This window comes from Callorhinchus milii, unplaced genomic scaffold, assembly GCF_018977255.1.
Source record: "Callorhinchus milii isolate IMCB2004 unplaced genomic scaffold, IMCB_Cmil_1.0 Scaffold1, whole genome shotgun sequence".
In the NCBI taxonomy this organism is placed as follows: domain Eukaryota; kingdom Metazoa; phylum Chordata; class Chondrichthyes; order Chimaeriformes; family Callorhinchidae; genus Callorhinchus; species Callorhinchus milii.
The window spans coordinates 122,891,914-122,908,084 of record NW_024704742.1 but is presented as its reverse complement, the minus strand read 5'-3'; the positions used below and the strand labels follow the sequence as shown (position 1 = coordinate 122,908,084).

The 16,171-nt window shown below is 37.6% G+C and overlaps 2 protein-coding genes across 3 annotated transcripts in view; both read left to right on the top strand.

Annotated features, from left to right (window-relative positions):
• Window positions 1-8,881, top strand: part of LOC103177814 (vasculin) — a 32,363-nt gene extending 23,482 nt beyond the window's left edge. For both annotated transcript variants that reach the window (XM_007892165.2, XM_007892164.2), the window contains 2 exons: window positions 4,530-4,632; window positions 8,394-8,881. In XM_007892165.2, the coding sequence (XP_007890356.1) occupies window positions 4,530-4,632; window positions 8,394-8,549 (259 nt within the window). In that variant the 3' untranslated portion in view covers window positions 8,550-8,881. The remainder of the gene's footprint in view (window positions 1-4,529; window positions 4,633-8,393) is intronic.
• Window positions 8,882-15,447: 6,566 nt separating this feature from the next.
• The window catches only part of LOC103177813, a 30,595-nt gene continuing 29,871 nt past the window's right edge, over window positions 15,448-16,171 (top strand). The window contains exon 1 of the mRNA XM_007892163.2: window positions 15,448-15,557. Within this exon, the coding sequence (XP_007890354.1) occupies window positions 15,455-15,557 (103 nt within the window). The 5' untranslated portion in view covers window positions 15,448-15,454. The remainder of the gene's footprint in view (window positions 15,558-16,171) is intronic.

Sequence of the window (16,171 nt, the reverse complement as noted above, 5' to 3'; positions counted from 1 at the left end):
TAATTTGTTCTTGAAACAAACAACATGTTCTGCTTCCACTAACTCCCTAGGGAGTCTGTTCCATAAGTTTACTACTTGCTCACTGAAGTAGTGTTTCTGCTGATTTGTTCTGAATTTACTGCTGTGAAATGCAAAACTAATAACAGAGTGGTATATTGCTGTTTGTACCATGTATTATGTGCTTTATTCACAGAGGAATTAACAACCAGTGAAAAAGGATTGATTAATAAATCCCATTTTTTTAAATGCATAAGGCTACTTTTAATTTACACACAGTGCATACAAAATTGCATTTACGCATGCTTGATGTTGCCAATTGAATGTTTTCTACTGCAAAATATGTCTTATTCCACTGTCTCTGGCATTAGCAGTTTATTTACTGTATAAAGAATTAAGAACAATATTTCTTTCAGTTGCAATAACTAATCATAAATTTGACCAGATAATTTAATTATGTCTTCCTAGAAGCTAAATAGTCACATTAACACAGTTTCTGAAATATAATGATGTATTTTGGGGGGCGCTCACTGATCTTACTTGAAGACATTTTACAAGAAACAGTCAAATTTGTTTTGAGCAGCTACTCAGGGGACTGGACCAGAGAGGCCTTTATATAAGGGTGTCTTCTGAGTTTGTTGGTGTGTGTAGAATTTCTAAGGGTATAGAAAAATACAGAACACATACAAACCCATAAACCAAACTAGTTTTAATAAAGTAATAAAATTAATTACAAAACACAAATCGTTGCTGTCAAAGCCGTGCTGAGCAGCCCAACGAACTGGATCTGGTGGCTGAGAACACTGATAGGGCTTAAAAACAAGTGGTTGCTGGTTGTGTTAGACGTGTGGTTGCTGAATAGAGGTAGTTTATTATGGAAAATCGGTTCGGACTCTTCCAGGTTGTTGATACCAGGTAGTTGCTGAATAGAACGGTTGCTTTAATGGATTTGACTGTGTTTTAACCAGTCATTCTTAAAGCAAAAAGAATTTCATATTTCATCAATAAGTATACTGAAGTCCTGTGGAGTCTTGTAGCTCAGTGGTTAGAGCACTCGCCTTGCAAGCGAGAGACTTGGGTTCGATTCCCGGCAGGGTGAAACCTTGGGCAAGTTTCCTTACTCCACACACCTGATAATAATCTCTCAAGAAAAAAAAGCAATAACAATTTGATCACTCAATCCATGACTGTTTGTGGGACACTGCTGTGCGCAATTGGCTGCCGCGTTTCGCTCATAAATATACAGTTAATTCACTTTACAGTATATTCTGTGAAGCACTTTGAGACGTCTAGAAGACGTGATAAGGTGCTATATCAAATGCAAGGATTATTATTATATTATACTGGTTTTGCAGTTTTCCTTATGGTTTGACTCATAAAAATAAATAATGTATTAACTCTAGAATAAAGTAAATCCTAAAAAGTTTACAACACAACATGAAAGAAAACTATTCAGCCAACATGTCACTGGAGTTATCTACGCTAGTTTGCTTTTCCTTCATTCCCTTTAACAGTTAACATCTTTCTACGAATTTTCTATTTCACCTACTTGAAATAGTGGATATGGGACCAGACTCTTCAAAAACACATAGTACTGCATTACTTATCATTTCAAAAGACCTAAGATGTTTCAGAACACTAATGGAGGATACAAGGATAGATGGAGACTGAGATAAACACATTTCCTGAGGACAATAATATCTGGGGTGTGGGGGAGGAGTGTTATCTGTTGGGGAAAAGGTAGAGCTGGGTGAGTGAAATTCATTATGGGATAGAGTTTGAATGGTTGTAGAAGGAGTGGGCGAAATCTTTTTCCTTTCTCTCCTGTATTCCTATCCTTTCTTACATTCCTAGGCAAACCTATTTAGTGTCTGGGCTTCTTGATTGCAAAAACAGGTCATCAAATGGTTTGCAGCTAAATCATTTTTCTTTCAAGTTATTCGCAAATCTGATATAGACAAGCCAGAAAGACAGCAAGAAAAAAAATGTAAACTTTGCTTTAAAGTTCAAAAGAGAGAACGAGTTCAAACTGGTTGAAAAAATTAAAAAAAACCTTTTTTTAAAAGCGTACGTAAAAAATAAGAAGAGAGGATAGAAATGAGAAAAGGGCAGGGCAGCAGAATTAAGGCGCTAAAGTGATTTAATTTTGATTCATTTTTGTAGTTTAGGTTTAATATTGCAACAGATCTATTGATGTTTTAACGGCTGTTATTAGTTGACTAAAAGTTATTAACTGAAAACCAAACTGACTAGCTGTACCTGAGACAGTCTGAGAGATAGAACTACACATACAAATTGAAATACCCCACACCTGTTTTATAAGCAGACTACAGTTTGTAAAACTCTGAAACTATCTAGTTTATTTATTCTTGTCCTGAAGACGGGTAACTCTGAAACATCGATAATAGCAGCATTGTGAACGGTAAAGACCATAAACCATTTTAGCAGATAATAATGCAATAACGTTATTATATAATAACGCCATCAATCTACTTTGATGTACTGTTTTTTGAACCGTTTAAAGCAAAGGTTTAAACTGCAACATCTGGCTTCAAAGAGATTTTTCTCATGCCTGACATTAATTTCAATTAGTTATGATCAATAAAATAAAATCTTTTAAAGTTTTTTTTTGTCTTGTTGGACATATGCCAAAAGTTGTGAGGAACTTGCTTTTCCTCTGTTGTCTAGTCGGGTTAGGGCATTGAGCTGCCATGTTCTACGAAAGTGAACTGTGATGTCCAACTGGCATACTAACTCTCATATGTGTTTTTCATGTTCTAAACGTAACCTTCACCTCTCTTTGTTTTGCTTTTCATGTTCCAGTGTTTGCAATTTTGAAGCCTGATCAAATTTCATTTTTTCCTCACACAGACATTTTTTTTCTATTTTAGTCTTTTAGTCTATTTGTCTTATACCAATGTGACCTGTAATTGTCATTAAAACTTGTTTCACCCAGTGAATTTTTTCCTTCCCTTCATCTTTTCTTTCAGATTGTATTGTTTCCTTTGCAATGCTCTTTAGGTTTTTTTTAATGGTGTGTAAAACTGGATCTGTCGAGGATAGAACCATTCAGATAGCCTAGAGTGTGTGAAAGTTGCACTCTGTTTAAGCATCACACTTTGTATTTGTTTGACAATGCTAGCAAATAAGATTAACATACAAAATGCTAGATGAAAACAGACCAAGGTCTCTCCAGTTAGCCTCCACCCTCCTGGTGATCGCACGCATATATGTCCCAAACTACCTATGTACTGTATCCCATAATGTTATTTCATAGAAGAAAACTATCTAATCTGTGTTTGAAGGAATCAACACTTCCTGCTTCAACTGTCTCCCTAGGGAGCCTGTTCCACAGGTTCACCACTCACTCACTGAAATAGTGTTTGCGTAGATTCATTCTGAATTTACCCCCCTTCATGTCCTTTGGTTCTACTATTCTGGACAAGTTGAAACAGCTTGTCATGATCTATTTTGTCTGGCCCCTTCAGAAACTTAAAGACAGCAATCATGAAACCTCTCAATGTTCTCTTTTCCAGCATGAACATGCCCAGTTTACTTAGTCATTCCTCAAAGTCCAGTCCTTCCATTCCCTCAATCATTTTGGTTGCCTTCTGTATCTTCTCGATTTCTCCAATATCCTTTTTGTACTGCGGTGACCAGTATGGTCTCACCAATGAGTTGTACAGTGGCAGAATTATCCCATTATTTCGGCTTGCTATTGATCTGTTGATACATTCCGACATCTGGTTTGCTTTACTCACTGCTTTACTCACAGAGCATTGTTGGGAGAGTTTCAATTTATTGTCAATCAGGACCCCTAGGTCCTTTTCATTTTCCATACATATTGTTTTCCTTCCGTTGAAATAATAGTCTCTTCCATGATTTTTTGTCCCCATAGGGAGTACTTTACATTTCTCCACATTGAATTTCATCTGCCACTGATCTAGTTGACTCCTAGTTCCAGATCATTTATAAAAATATTAAATAAAAGTTATGGGACTCCACTGATAACATTTTCCCAGTCTGATGACATTCCCTGTACCACCACCCTCTGGGTTCTTCCTGTCAACCAATTGCATATCCATTGTAATATACCACCACTGATACCTGCTTTTTTTTTTAACTTTCAATTCCAGCTTCTCAAGAGGAACTGTATAAAAGGCCTTACTGAAATCCAGCTAAACAACATCCACAGCCTTACCCTTATTAAGCTCCCTTGTCACACTGTCAAAGAGAACCAGTAAATTAGATTGGCAAGAACTCCCCTTAGTGAACCCATATTGGCTATCAATTATGATTTTTTAAGAATCTCAAAGATCTGACGATAGCTTCTCAGTAAATGGCAGAACTTTCGATTGGAAGTCTTTTTTTTTTAAGTGTTCAGAAGGTCATAATTAGAATGAGCCACTACACTAGCAGTGAAGAAAGTTTACATACAAACGTGCAGTATTTGCATTGTGAGCCTCCTTCCAATTATTAAAATGCAATGTAAATTAGTGTTCTGGTATTGAATATTTGTTGTGTACTTCTAGGCTGCTGAAAGAGATGGGTTGGCAGGAAGATAGTGAAAATGATGAAACCTGCGCTCCATTAACAGAGGATGAGATGAGGGAATTCCAGGCCATCAGTGAACAGGTAACATCCTGCTCCATCATAGGCTCTGATTGCCATGTTTCTCTCTGTCCCCCTTTATTGATAAAATTAGAAATTGGTCGAAGCATTCAATGACTGATGTTAATTTGGAAACTGAAGCTATTCCTATAAAGCAGAAGAGTGACATTTTGAAAAAAATTGTCTTTCAAGTTTGGTGTGTTCATTTTGAAGTAATTAGTAGCATTACATGATATATGTCGGCTTTTTTGGCTTAGGCTAATATAATTCAATCATCTTGAAAAATTAGCTAATTAGAAAAACGAAACTCAATCCCAACAGTTTAGTACAATCCCAAACTACTGAAACCTCTCTAACCAATGATGACAAATCCTCTTGAGCTTGTGAATGTGATGTGTGAAGTCGTCATTTCAGAAGAAGAGTGCAGAAACGTGGAAGGAAATTAAGACTGCGAAGAATGAAATAACATTGAAAATGAATTACTTGCCAAAAGAAATTGTTGAACTGGTCAATTCTTTTCAAAACAAAATTGGCCTTTTTTCCAGCTGCTACTTTTTTCAAGCTTAGTTGAATGGGATATTGCTTCTCTCACCCACAAGATTGTGCACTCTTGAGCCAATGAGCAGAATCTCTGTACTCGAAATTAGAGATTCTGTGAATGGTATCTATGTCAAAACGTTAGACTGACCCTCAAATAATTAAGTGGCAGCTGACATTCCTTATCCCACGAGTATTGGGATGGGGAGAAAAGGCAGGAGACGTGGGACACTACGAATGGATCTTTAGGGAGATCCAGGCCAAGTGGTCAATAGGCCAAGTGGTCATTTTGCTGTAAATTTGAATGATTCTAAGCTTGGCATCATTGCTCTTAACTGCTCATTGTAAAGCAATCTATTAAGTCCTATAGACCTGTGTGGCTATTTTCTACTAATCCTTGAATTTGATATAGCGCCTTATCACATCTTCGACACCTCTCAAAGCGCTTCACAGAATATACTGTAAAGTGAATGGACTGTATATTTTGTGGGCGAAACGTAGCAGCCAATTGTGCAAAGCAATGTCCCACAAACAGTCGTGGATTGAGTGCCCAAGTTTTTTTTAAGGCATTATTACCCCAAAAAAAGCAATCCGCCAATCAACTAACCACTGGGTTCCTACTTACTGATAGGTAAACTGAGTCGTGTGGAGTAAGGAAACTTGGCCAATGTTTCACCCTGCCGGGAATCGAACCCAGGTCCTCTTGTTTGCGAGGAGAGTGCTCTAACTACTATGCTACAGGATTCAAAATGTCATCCATCATATCCCTAAACCGGCCTTTTGCTGCAGCTAGCTAATCTTTTGCTGACTTCCTTCCATGAAGACATAATCCATCTTTAGAACATGAACATGCTTCAGGCTTTAGCTTTAGTTGAATGTTAGACTGTTGCAAAAGCCTGAAGCATGTTGAATTGATGTTCCCACATTCCAGAATCTGAAAAAGAGTAATACTTTATAACAAAACAATTACATTGAAAGCAGGATGGTGGAGTATCCTTTGCTCCCTTCCCTCGGCAATTAAAATAGCCACATTCAAACTGACTGTTGACAAATTCACTTTGCTTCTCAGCCTTGCTTGGCACATGTCCTGTAAATAGAGGGGACAAAGGAGAAAATTGAGATTCATACCATGGGAAAGGGGAAGTGAGCATTCTATTAGGCTCAGGAGATTGTCAGCACCTTGGGATGTCCTTCTGATGTGAAAGGCGCTATAAAAATGTAATCTTGTTGTTGTTGTTCATCTGTTTGTTATATTAGGGTCCCTAGGAGTTTTAACAGTTCTAAGAAGTTCATAAAATCATCTATTTGTTCACAAGCTGCATCTAAATCTTTAACTTCCTTTACTTAAACTGCAAAAACACAAGCAGTGAGTTATGATGAGCCAAATGGCCTCCACTCCTGTAAATGTCCATGGTTCTGTTTGCCATCACTGCTAATAACCCCTCATCTAAACTGAAATTCCTGGACGCTTGTAGCTTGCTATATTTTTTCTTTTCTAATCTGGAAAAGCAAATGTCCAAATCCCCGACTCTCCAGTGCCTTGGGATTTCCTCCTGATGTGAAAGGCACTTTACAATGTGTTGTTCTTGTTTTTTACTTGTTCAAGTAGTGAGCTACAAAAATAGAATTGAACGTTGAGTTATTTAAGTTGATTTAACATTGATCTTTCAATGATTTTTGCATGCGAGTGTAGTTTTAGTCGCATTTGATTTGCCTGTTCGTCCAAGCACTTCAGAAATTTGAATGGAGAGTCTTTTTTTGTGGTATCCCTTTTTTAAAAATAAAATGTACTTGTGCAGTTTCACAATATTGACTAAAAATCTGAGTTTATTTTAGTCTTCAAATTATTGCACAGGAAGCATAGCCTCAGGCTATAAATCTGTAATCCATTTTTTTTATTGGTTTGAGGAAGATTATTTTAACTGTTAAATTTCACCTAGGTCAAAGCTTTTCATAATTAAGGTTTTTTCTTTTTGGTAGATGATAATTGTTGTGACCTGTAATCTTCATCAAAGGAAAACAGTATTACAGTTTTTAAATTTAAGGCAGAAGCATTGTAATGGATATCTAAGAGTGAATCATAAAACTATATGGAAGAGTGAGATTAAGTGGTTTATAACTTTGCTCTGAATTCACTTCCCTATTCACTATTTTTTAAAAAATAATCTAACCAGTATTCCAGTATTTAACCTTCCCAAGTAGTGTTAACTTCCCTTGTGGGTGACAACTGGGAAATTTTGGATGTAAAAGAGAAATTCAAGTTGAATGATTAGAATGCATCATATGAAAATAAAATTGTAATAAAATGTACTTTTTTTTCTTTTGGCATAATACAAATGCCTAAATTGGAATTAGATTAAATAAGACATTTTTAATGAGCATTCACTCCTCTGTGTACGTGCCTAAAATTCTTGGTGTTTACATGAACTTTTTTGTTCACTAAATTTACTCTGATCTTTCAAAGTATTAGTTACCAATCTCCTTGTTTATATTGATTTTAATATCAGTGATCAGTCTGCACCATGGAAAAGTTGGTTGGAAATATTGCTACTAACATTGGTTGCTCATTTCAGTAGAGATGTTCCGATTTGTTATTTTTAAGTTTTTATTTTTATAAAATGGGGCTATTTTTTCAATATTATCAATAGTAAAAATGATATGAAGCCCAGATGGTGACCTGGTCATGTATTTGTGCTAATGCACTTACATTTTGCATCAATAGTGTGGTAGTACAGCTCCTCAGAAGTTGATGAGGAATGAGCTAAGTTCAAGTGGAACTCTTCCAATCAGTACATTGGTGAAAATTAAATACAAATGTATTGGTCACCTTGATGTTTCTGTCATTTGTGAAGCTGAAACTCAAAGTTTCCTTAATTCACACACCTCTGTTTACCTAGTAGTAAGTAGGAACCGATTGTTTGTCGATTGGCGGATTGCTTTTCCAGGGATAATAATCCCTTGTTTAAAATGTTTAAAAAAAAATGTGGTCACTCATTCCATAACTATTTGTGGGACACCACTGTGCTCAATTGGCCCCTGCATTTTGCCCACAAAATTCGCAGTCAATTCACTTTACAATATTCTATGAAGCGCTTTGAGACGTCTCAAAGACATGTTAAGGCGCAATATCAAATGCAAGGATTATTATTATATTTGCTGACTAAAAGTATTTGAGAAATCTGTTGTTGAAACTTAGTGTTCTCTGAATTCAATTGTGTTTTTTAATTCAAAATTTTTTTTAATTTCAGCTGCAGAAAAATGGTCTTCGAAAAAACGGTCTTTTGAAAAACGGCCTAAGTTACAACTTGAGGTTTAGTACATGGAAGAACACTTATAAACCCACTGTTGTTAATGATGACACTGAGACGAGCAGCAGTGATACATCTGACGATGATGATGTGTGAGAGCTTAAAGAAAGACAGAAAATTATTTCGATATAATAATTCTCAATGTGGGAAAACTGCCAAAACATAAACAGGATTGAAAGCAGTACAGTATCCCACCAGAAGAAATTTGAGAGGACTTCTTTATTCAAGAAAACAGACTGTTGAACTTGGCCTAATTTGAACTTTGCTTTTATGCTTTGTAATGGCCTTTTGTAGTAATGAGGATTTCAGTTGGATTTGGCATTGATCTGCTTCATCACTGCTGATCAGAGGAAACATTACTACAATGTGAAAAAATTTATTGATCATGGGATAATTCACAGATCTAATAAACCGAATTGAAGTTCAAATTGTGTATTGTTCCATGGAGCTTTTGACTTAAAATTGTTCCATTCACTGAGAAACAGCAATTTGAAACGTCAGTATCCTGCTTGCTGAATCATATTCATTACCAAAATAGGACTCTGCAAGTCTTCTGTCTGTGCAAAACCAGGCAATGTAGCATGTGAAAAGTGGAGGAAGGTGCACTGTTTTCATTGCCTATACTTGAGTGCTCTTTACTGTTCCACTTCTTTCTCAAAGTTAATTGCTTTTTTAACCATTTGTAGTTATTGTTTAGGAAGTTGACTTTTTTTATCATCACATTTTTCTTCTTAAATTTACAGAAAGAAAAAAAATCTGAGATCAAGAAATTTATTTCAGCTACATGCAGCCTTGATATTCAGGGTGGACTGTAAAAACAAACTATTGGAAACTGACAAAAGATTATTTTGATAAAAGTAGTTTATTTACAAGTCTTGCAAAGAGGTTATGATCACAGTTGCTGGATCTGTTCACTACATGGAATAAAAACTGGATTTGCAGCAAGTTTGATGCTGGTCTTACTTTGTGCCAGAACTATTGCTGGAGTTTATGCTAATGCAAATCTAATGCCTGCTTTATTGGGCCAATTCAGGATAGCCCCTATTACTTTGCCAAGGGAACTTGAAACCTAATACATTGTGACTGTGAAACTTAAAATGCTTCCAAGGATGTGATTCATTCCGATCGCATGTAGTTTAAAAATACATGCTGAACTGTTTTATGTGACCATTCCAATCTGACTTGTATCAGTGGTTTCTGCTTCTGTTGAAGAGTTTAAAAACATTGCTCTTAAGCCAATACAGTTGTGCCTTTAGATCAATCAAAATGGTAGCCAATTATTGGAAAACAGGTTAAATATCTCTGTTCAGTTTTGTGTGTCACACATTTATCTGGGTAATGGATCTTTCCACAGATTATAAACCTAGCTCTTCCAGCACGACTCCCAAATAATAAAGTCCATTCACGTTTGGTGAAAATTTCAGTTTAAGAAATTTTGCACAATTACTTCCACGTTTTATGATTGCCTTACAGATTTGTCCTATCGGAATAAATATTTTATTTTGTTCGTTTGGGTGTACCAGCTGTCTGAAAATTATTTTTGAGATTTAAAATCCCGTTTTCTTTATGTAAAATGGTGACTTTGTCCAGTGCAAAATCCAAACTGCATCTGGACAGTGTTGGTGGCTTTGTGTATAATTTGGAATCTAATGGAAACACTCTCTTAATGTGGATGAATTGCCAAGCACTATCTTCTGAATTTGTAGGACTTCCTGCTGTGCTCTGTATAGTTTTGCAAACTGCAACCCACGCAATTCTGTTCTGAGTAGTTCTAGTCTTTGAAGTAATTTTTTGTCTTTTATGATTCTATATTTTCATCTGACAGCATTTGAATCATTTTTTTCAGAAGCACTAAGCTTGTAAATTGCATGCCTCAGGCATTTGTGATGGCTTGCGCATTAATCCTTTTCAGTTATGTGTATTCTCGCGCCCTCTGTGAGAATACAGTGGTTCTAATTTGTGCATTTGATGTAATGGCTCATGTCATCGAAACATCTCAGTCATTCGCAGAATATACTGTAAAGTGAATTGACTGCATATTTTGTGGTTCAATTGAAAAAGTATGATAATCCTCACCTTTGGCAGAATGCTTTCCAGGTTGATGTTAAAACTGAGAATATGTGTGTTAGGGAAAACATTACTTTTATTGATGTCTTTCCTTTAGTTTCCAGTGTTTAAGCTTTGATTGCCTCAAATCATATCCCATTGAAGAGACTGTAGACTTTCTTGCTCTTCCTCCCGACGTTTAACTTCTTGTATATGGCCTCACATTTTACTTTTATTACAACACCCTTAGTCGTTGGTTACTCTAGCATTATACTTAATACTTATCCCATTTCTCCAGAAGGTATTTGCTAATCCCAAAATGCTCGTCACCCTCTAATATGTTACCAAGCTGCTATTTTAGCTAGAACTCGCCTTAGTTACTCCCGTTAAGGGGGTGGGGGTGTTAAAAGAAACACACCAACTAAGGTCATGATCGTAATCCAGGTGCTGAATTCTTGATGTTAGTGTTTATATTGGGGATATAACTCTAGCCAACAATCGTGTCCTCGCCCATCAAATGCACAAATGTGGTGTTTTCAGCAGGGATACTGTCTAACAACCAAGACCTTGTTTGGAGTCTTTATTCCCTCCCCTACCCCTTAACAGGCCAATTCTAGCACTCATTCTTCCAACCCAGCAGAGATCAGCCAACTCAGCACAACCAGAGACCTTCCAGGTGTGTATGGTTCAGTTTAAAGTCGGGACAGAAGCTTTGAATTCACAAGGGACCAAACATCCTTCTACTGTGTGGTCAATTTCTATGGTTCTGAATATCCTTATCAATTGAACCATTCGTGGGAAGGAATCTACTCTTATTACTGACACACAATATATATTGATTGTATTGGGAGTTGCAAAAAAATAAAACTAGAAAATCAGCTTCAGCTGATGTAGCAGTGACAAATAAGACTTGGGTGCTGCATCACACAATGGATTTGCAAAGAAGAGGGTTAAGATGTTTCAGGAAGAGATGACGCATCTTTGGCAGAGTTGAGAGAAAGTTATTGTCTGAGAATGAGTAAGCAAGTAATAATAAATAAGTACTTGTGTTATTTCTGGTCTGGCCCACATATTAGTACCTCACCTACACCATGTGTGATATGAATATGGCGCAAAAATATTTGAAACATCTTTTAATTTAATTTTTAAAATCAAGCCACTGCTTTCTTTTACACAGAAATATTAATAAACCTTGCATTTGATATCGCGCCTAATCATGTCTTCGAGATGTCTCAAAGCACTTCACAGCATTGTCTCACAAACAATTGTAAATTGAGTGACCAAATCATTATTTGCTGTTGTTATTTATTTTTTGAAGGGGTTATTACCCCTGAAAAAGTGATCTTCCAATTGACCTTAACAGTCGGGTTCCTACTTACTGCTGGGTACATAGAGTGGTGTGGAGTAAGGAAACTTGCCTAATGTTTCACCCTCCCCTGGAATCGAACCCAGGTCCTCGGTACTTGTTAAGAGTTTTGGTTTGTGTGGGTGCATTTGGGTAGTTATTATTCTCATTTTATGAAAATAGGTTTAAAATCTAGGACTGGATTGTAAATGTTTCACATCCATGTATTTCAGTGTTTGTAAGATTTTGTGCTGCTTATAAGGGTATTTGAGTGCAGTCACCTCGTGTTGAATCAAAAGATCGGTGAGGCCAATCTTATTATAAAATTGGCTTTTTCCACATCTCTAAACCTAAATTCTGTTAATGTAATTTGAGATGATATTTATTATTTCCATATGAAATAATTTTTAATCAAAGTTTGATAATTAAAACTAAATTAGATGTGCATTAGGATTATTCAAAATTGCATTCCCAATGAAATAGAATTTTATATTTAATTGTAGACTTACAAAATGCTGTTCTTTGCCTTACGTTGCAAAAAAAGCTAATTCACTATTTTTCATAATAATAAATTGCATCAAGCAAATCAAATCATCAAAAGTATTCTACAACTTCAAAAGATGTTGCTTTTCATGAGCAGAATATTTCGATTAATACACATTTCAGTCTGACCAAGCAAAAATAATAATTGCATCTGATTTAATAGGTGTCAACTTGGCTCAGTTGGTCCAGTCTTTCTCAGTCAGAAGGTTTTATTACATTAATTTAGAAAGATAGACAAGCATGTTGCAAAACTAATAGGTTCTCTGGTGATATCATTGTTTGATGCCAACATTACCAAATAATGTATTATAAGAGAACTATTTAAATAAGCTTTTTAAGTGTGCAAGTAGAATCTCATAATTATGATGTTAATAGTAACAGAATACATTGGAAAATTTTATTTAGTGCAGTTCCCAAGATGTTTTGCACTGTCTAAATATGCCAATACAAATTTTGTCTTATTTTTTTAAAAGCATTTTAGTGTGTTCAATTAATTTTCTAATTCTCTCCCAAGCTTCTGCACCTCATCCCTGGCTTGGGTGTGGTTCTGAGGTGCTATTTGCTTTTCAATACACACGTGTCACTTGGCTGTAGTGGGTGTTGTAGCCTAGTCTCATTTCTCTTGCACACAGAAGTACTACCTGGTCAGCCTTCACGTTAGGGTCTCGGATTGCTGGATAGTGGTAGGGTTGGAAGGGGAAGGTGACCAAAAGCACAGTTGAAGAAGTAGGTTTTAAGGTGGAATTTAAAGATAAAGAGTGAGGCAGAGGATTGAGGCAGGGACAAATAAACTCGACTGATTTTAATTTCCCTAACCCTGGGAAGGCCCAGTTAAATTTAACCTCTCCATGCAGCCCAAATAGAGACCAGTGAGCTCCCGGTCTGCAATTTACAGCACTATCCACTACTCCATCAGGGCTGCCCTTCCATCATATTTTTAAAAGAGCACATAACAGGAAAACCTGCTGATTGTGCTAAGGGCTGACTGATTTCCTCTTGTTATTTTATCTTATCCTGCTTTTGCAAACTAATTGTAAAATTCACTGTCTTTCTCATTGGAACATGAATAACTTGTTCCATTATTTTTCATCAAATCACAAAGTGGCGAGTCTGGGGGAATGGAATACAAGCTAAACTGATGGAACGGAAGCTCACAATAGATCACATAACACAGAAGATGAACCTGGCGTACCACTGGTAACTTGATAAAAGTATGCATGGCAGGAGTAAATAAAGGGCTTATAGTAATGCATTAAATAAAGTACTTATCAAAGTGCTTCAGTGGTATATTGCTGACAACTGTAGTGACTATATTTGTAGGCAAATGGAACATCCAATATTGCACTCAGGTCCTGTAAACATCCAATGAATGAATGCCAATTATTGGAGCAATATTTGGCTTGGACACTGGGAGGAACACCCTTCTCTTTTTGAAAATGTAGACACAGTCGAAGAAGTAGGTTTTTTGATTTGTTTGAAGACTGATAGAGCGGCTGTGAGGGGATGGAAAGAATTTCAGAGGATAGGCTGAAGGCTATAGCTGCTGAGGGTGGTGGTGGTGGGGAGGAGGGGAGCAAGCAACAGGTCAGAGTTTGCTGAACGGAGGGGTGACAAAATAATTAGGTAAGAGATCACAAAGGTAGAGAGATACAAGAATGTCTAGGGTTTTGAGCTGAGGATCTTGAAGTGAATCTGCTGGGAGATGGGGGAAGGGTATTTTACATGGGTAAGGATGTGGGTGGGTTTGGGATAAGTTGGAGCTGGAAGGCCAGTGAGGAAGACATTCAGAAAATCAAGTCTGGAGGTAATGAAGGTGTAAATGAAAGTTTTGGCAGAGTTCGGATCGAGTTAGCGATAGAGGAGAGTGAACAAAATGCAAAATACTCCAGATGCTGGAAATCTGAAACAAATACAGAAGTCGCTGGGAACATTCAGCAGGTCAGGCAGCATCTATGGAGAAAGGAAAGTGAGTCAACGTTTCAGTCCACGACCCTTCAACAGAACTCAGTTCTAAAGAAGGGTCGTGGACCCGAAACATTGACTCACTTTCCTTTCTCCATAGATTCTGCCTGACCTGATAGAGTAGGGTGATGCGGGTGAAGATGCAGAAAAGAGCTGAAGATCAAATCAAATTCCAGGGTTGCCTACAGGTTCATTGAGTTTAAGAGAAGCTGGGTAGGTCGAGGTAATCTAAGTTGTAAGTGAGGAAGATGGCTTCCATCTTGTGCATGTTTAGACTCTCAACTCTTCCAAGGCTTGATATCTGACAAACTCTCAGAACACCAGTGATCCTGGGATCAAGAATAAAAGTAGAGATAGATTTTGGTGCCATTTGAGTACCATTCCACACATCTGTTTACCAAGCAGTAAGTAGGAACTTGATTGTTAGTCGATTGGCAGATTGCTTTCGGGGGGTAATAATCCTTCCTGTAGCTCAGTGGTTAGAGCACTCGCTTTGCAAGCGAGAGACCGGAGTTCAATTCCCGGCAGGTCAGGGCGAAACCTTGGGCAAGTTTCTTTACTCCGCACAGAGCCTAATAATAATCCCTCCAAAAACAATAATAAATTGGTCATTTTCAATCCATGACTGTTTGTGGGACATTGCTGTGCGCAATTCGCTGCCGCGTTAGCCCACAAATATACAGTCAATTCACTTTACAGTGTGTTCTGTGAAGCGCGTTGGGACGTCCTCCCGACATGAAAAGCGCTATATCAAATGCAAGGATTATTATTATTATATGTGGAAACCTTAGTGGAATAATGCAGATTTGTGCAGAGAGTTGTGCTGATTTGGGGGGGGGGGGGGGGGGGGGACATTTATACATCACCTTTCCTTGTAGATTAAAGGGTTTCATCCTTCAAACTATTAGACAGGGTCAGTGGAAGGGGTGGTTTAATGGGCATTAAATTCCATTCTTTGTTTTCCAGCCTAAGTTTTCTGGCTATAACTGCATCTCTGTTCAGGTTGTGACCTCCTGGACTTGGCTTCAGTATCACATTGGGCGGCTCAGGCTGTGGGTCCGCCTCCCTCACTGAGTGCTGACTGCGAGCCCGAGCCCGGGAGGTGATGGGGAGGGAGGGAGCTGTGCCCAGGAGGCAGTGCCCAGCCCCAGCCAAGAGCCTGAGCCTCCTCCTCCTCTCTCTGGGACACATCACTGCAGGCGGTGAAGGTGAGATTAGCCCTAATTATACAATAACCAGGTCGGTGTCTCTGAGATGACTGAGTCACCCCGAGCTGAGGACCAGCCTCTGTGCTGAGCTCCCGCAGTGATGGACTCGCACAGCCTCCACTCAGGTCCCTCATTTCATTGCCAATGAGAGGCAAACACAGCGCCTCTTCCTGTCTGACTGCTCTCAGCTCATCATTGCTCAGCAACTACTGCATATAACTTTGGTTTGGTTTAAGTTCATGCAACATTAATTGGATCAAGTGTAATTTATTGTAGTTCCTAAATCCTGCAGGTAACTAGTGTAACTTACACTGGTTACAAAAACCTGCAGGTAAACTACAGTACAACCTACTATAGTTACCAAAACCTTGGAAGTAAACTGCAGTGTAACGTACTGTAGTAAACAAAACCTGGAGGTAAACTGATTGCATGCATTAATGTGTGCTATTAACTAACAACTTACATTTGGAATTTCTATCACATTTGCATTTTGGCCTTTTTTATATTTAAAAAAAGGTATTATGTGACCAGAACAATCAGACACTGTGTTTGGGGAAAATTATTATACAGGCAGCTAATTTATGGTCTGAATAGATTTTAGTGGACAAAGTAAT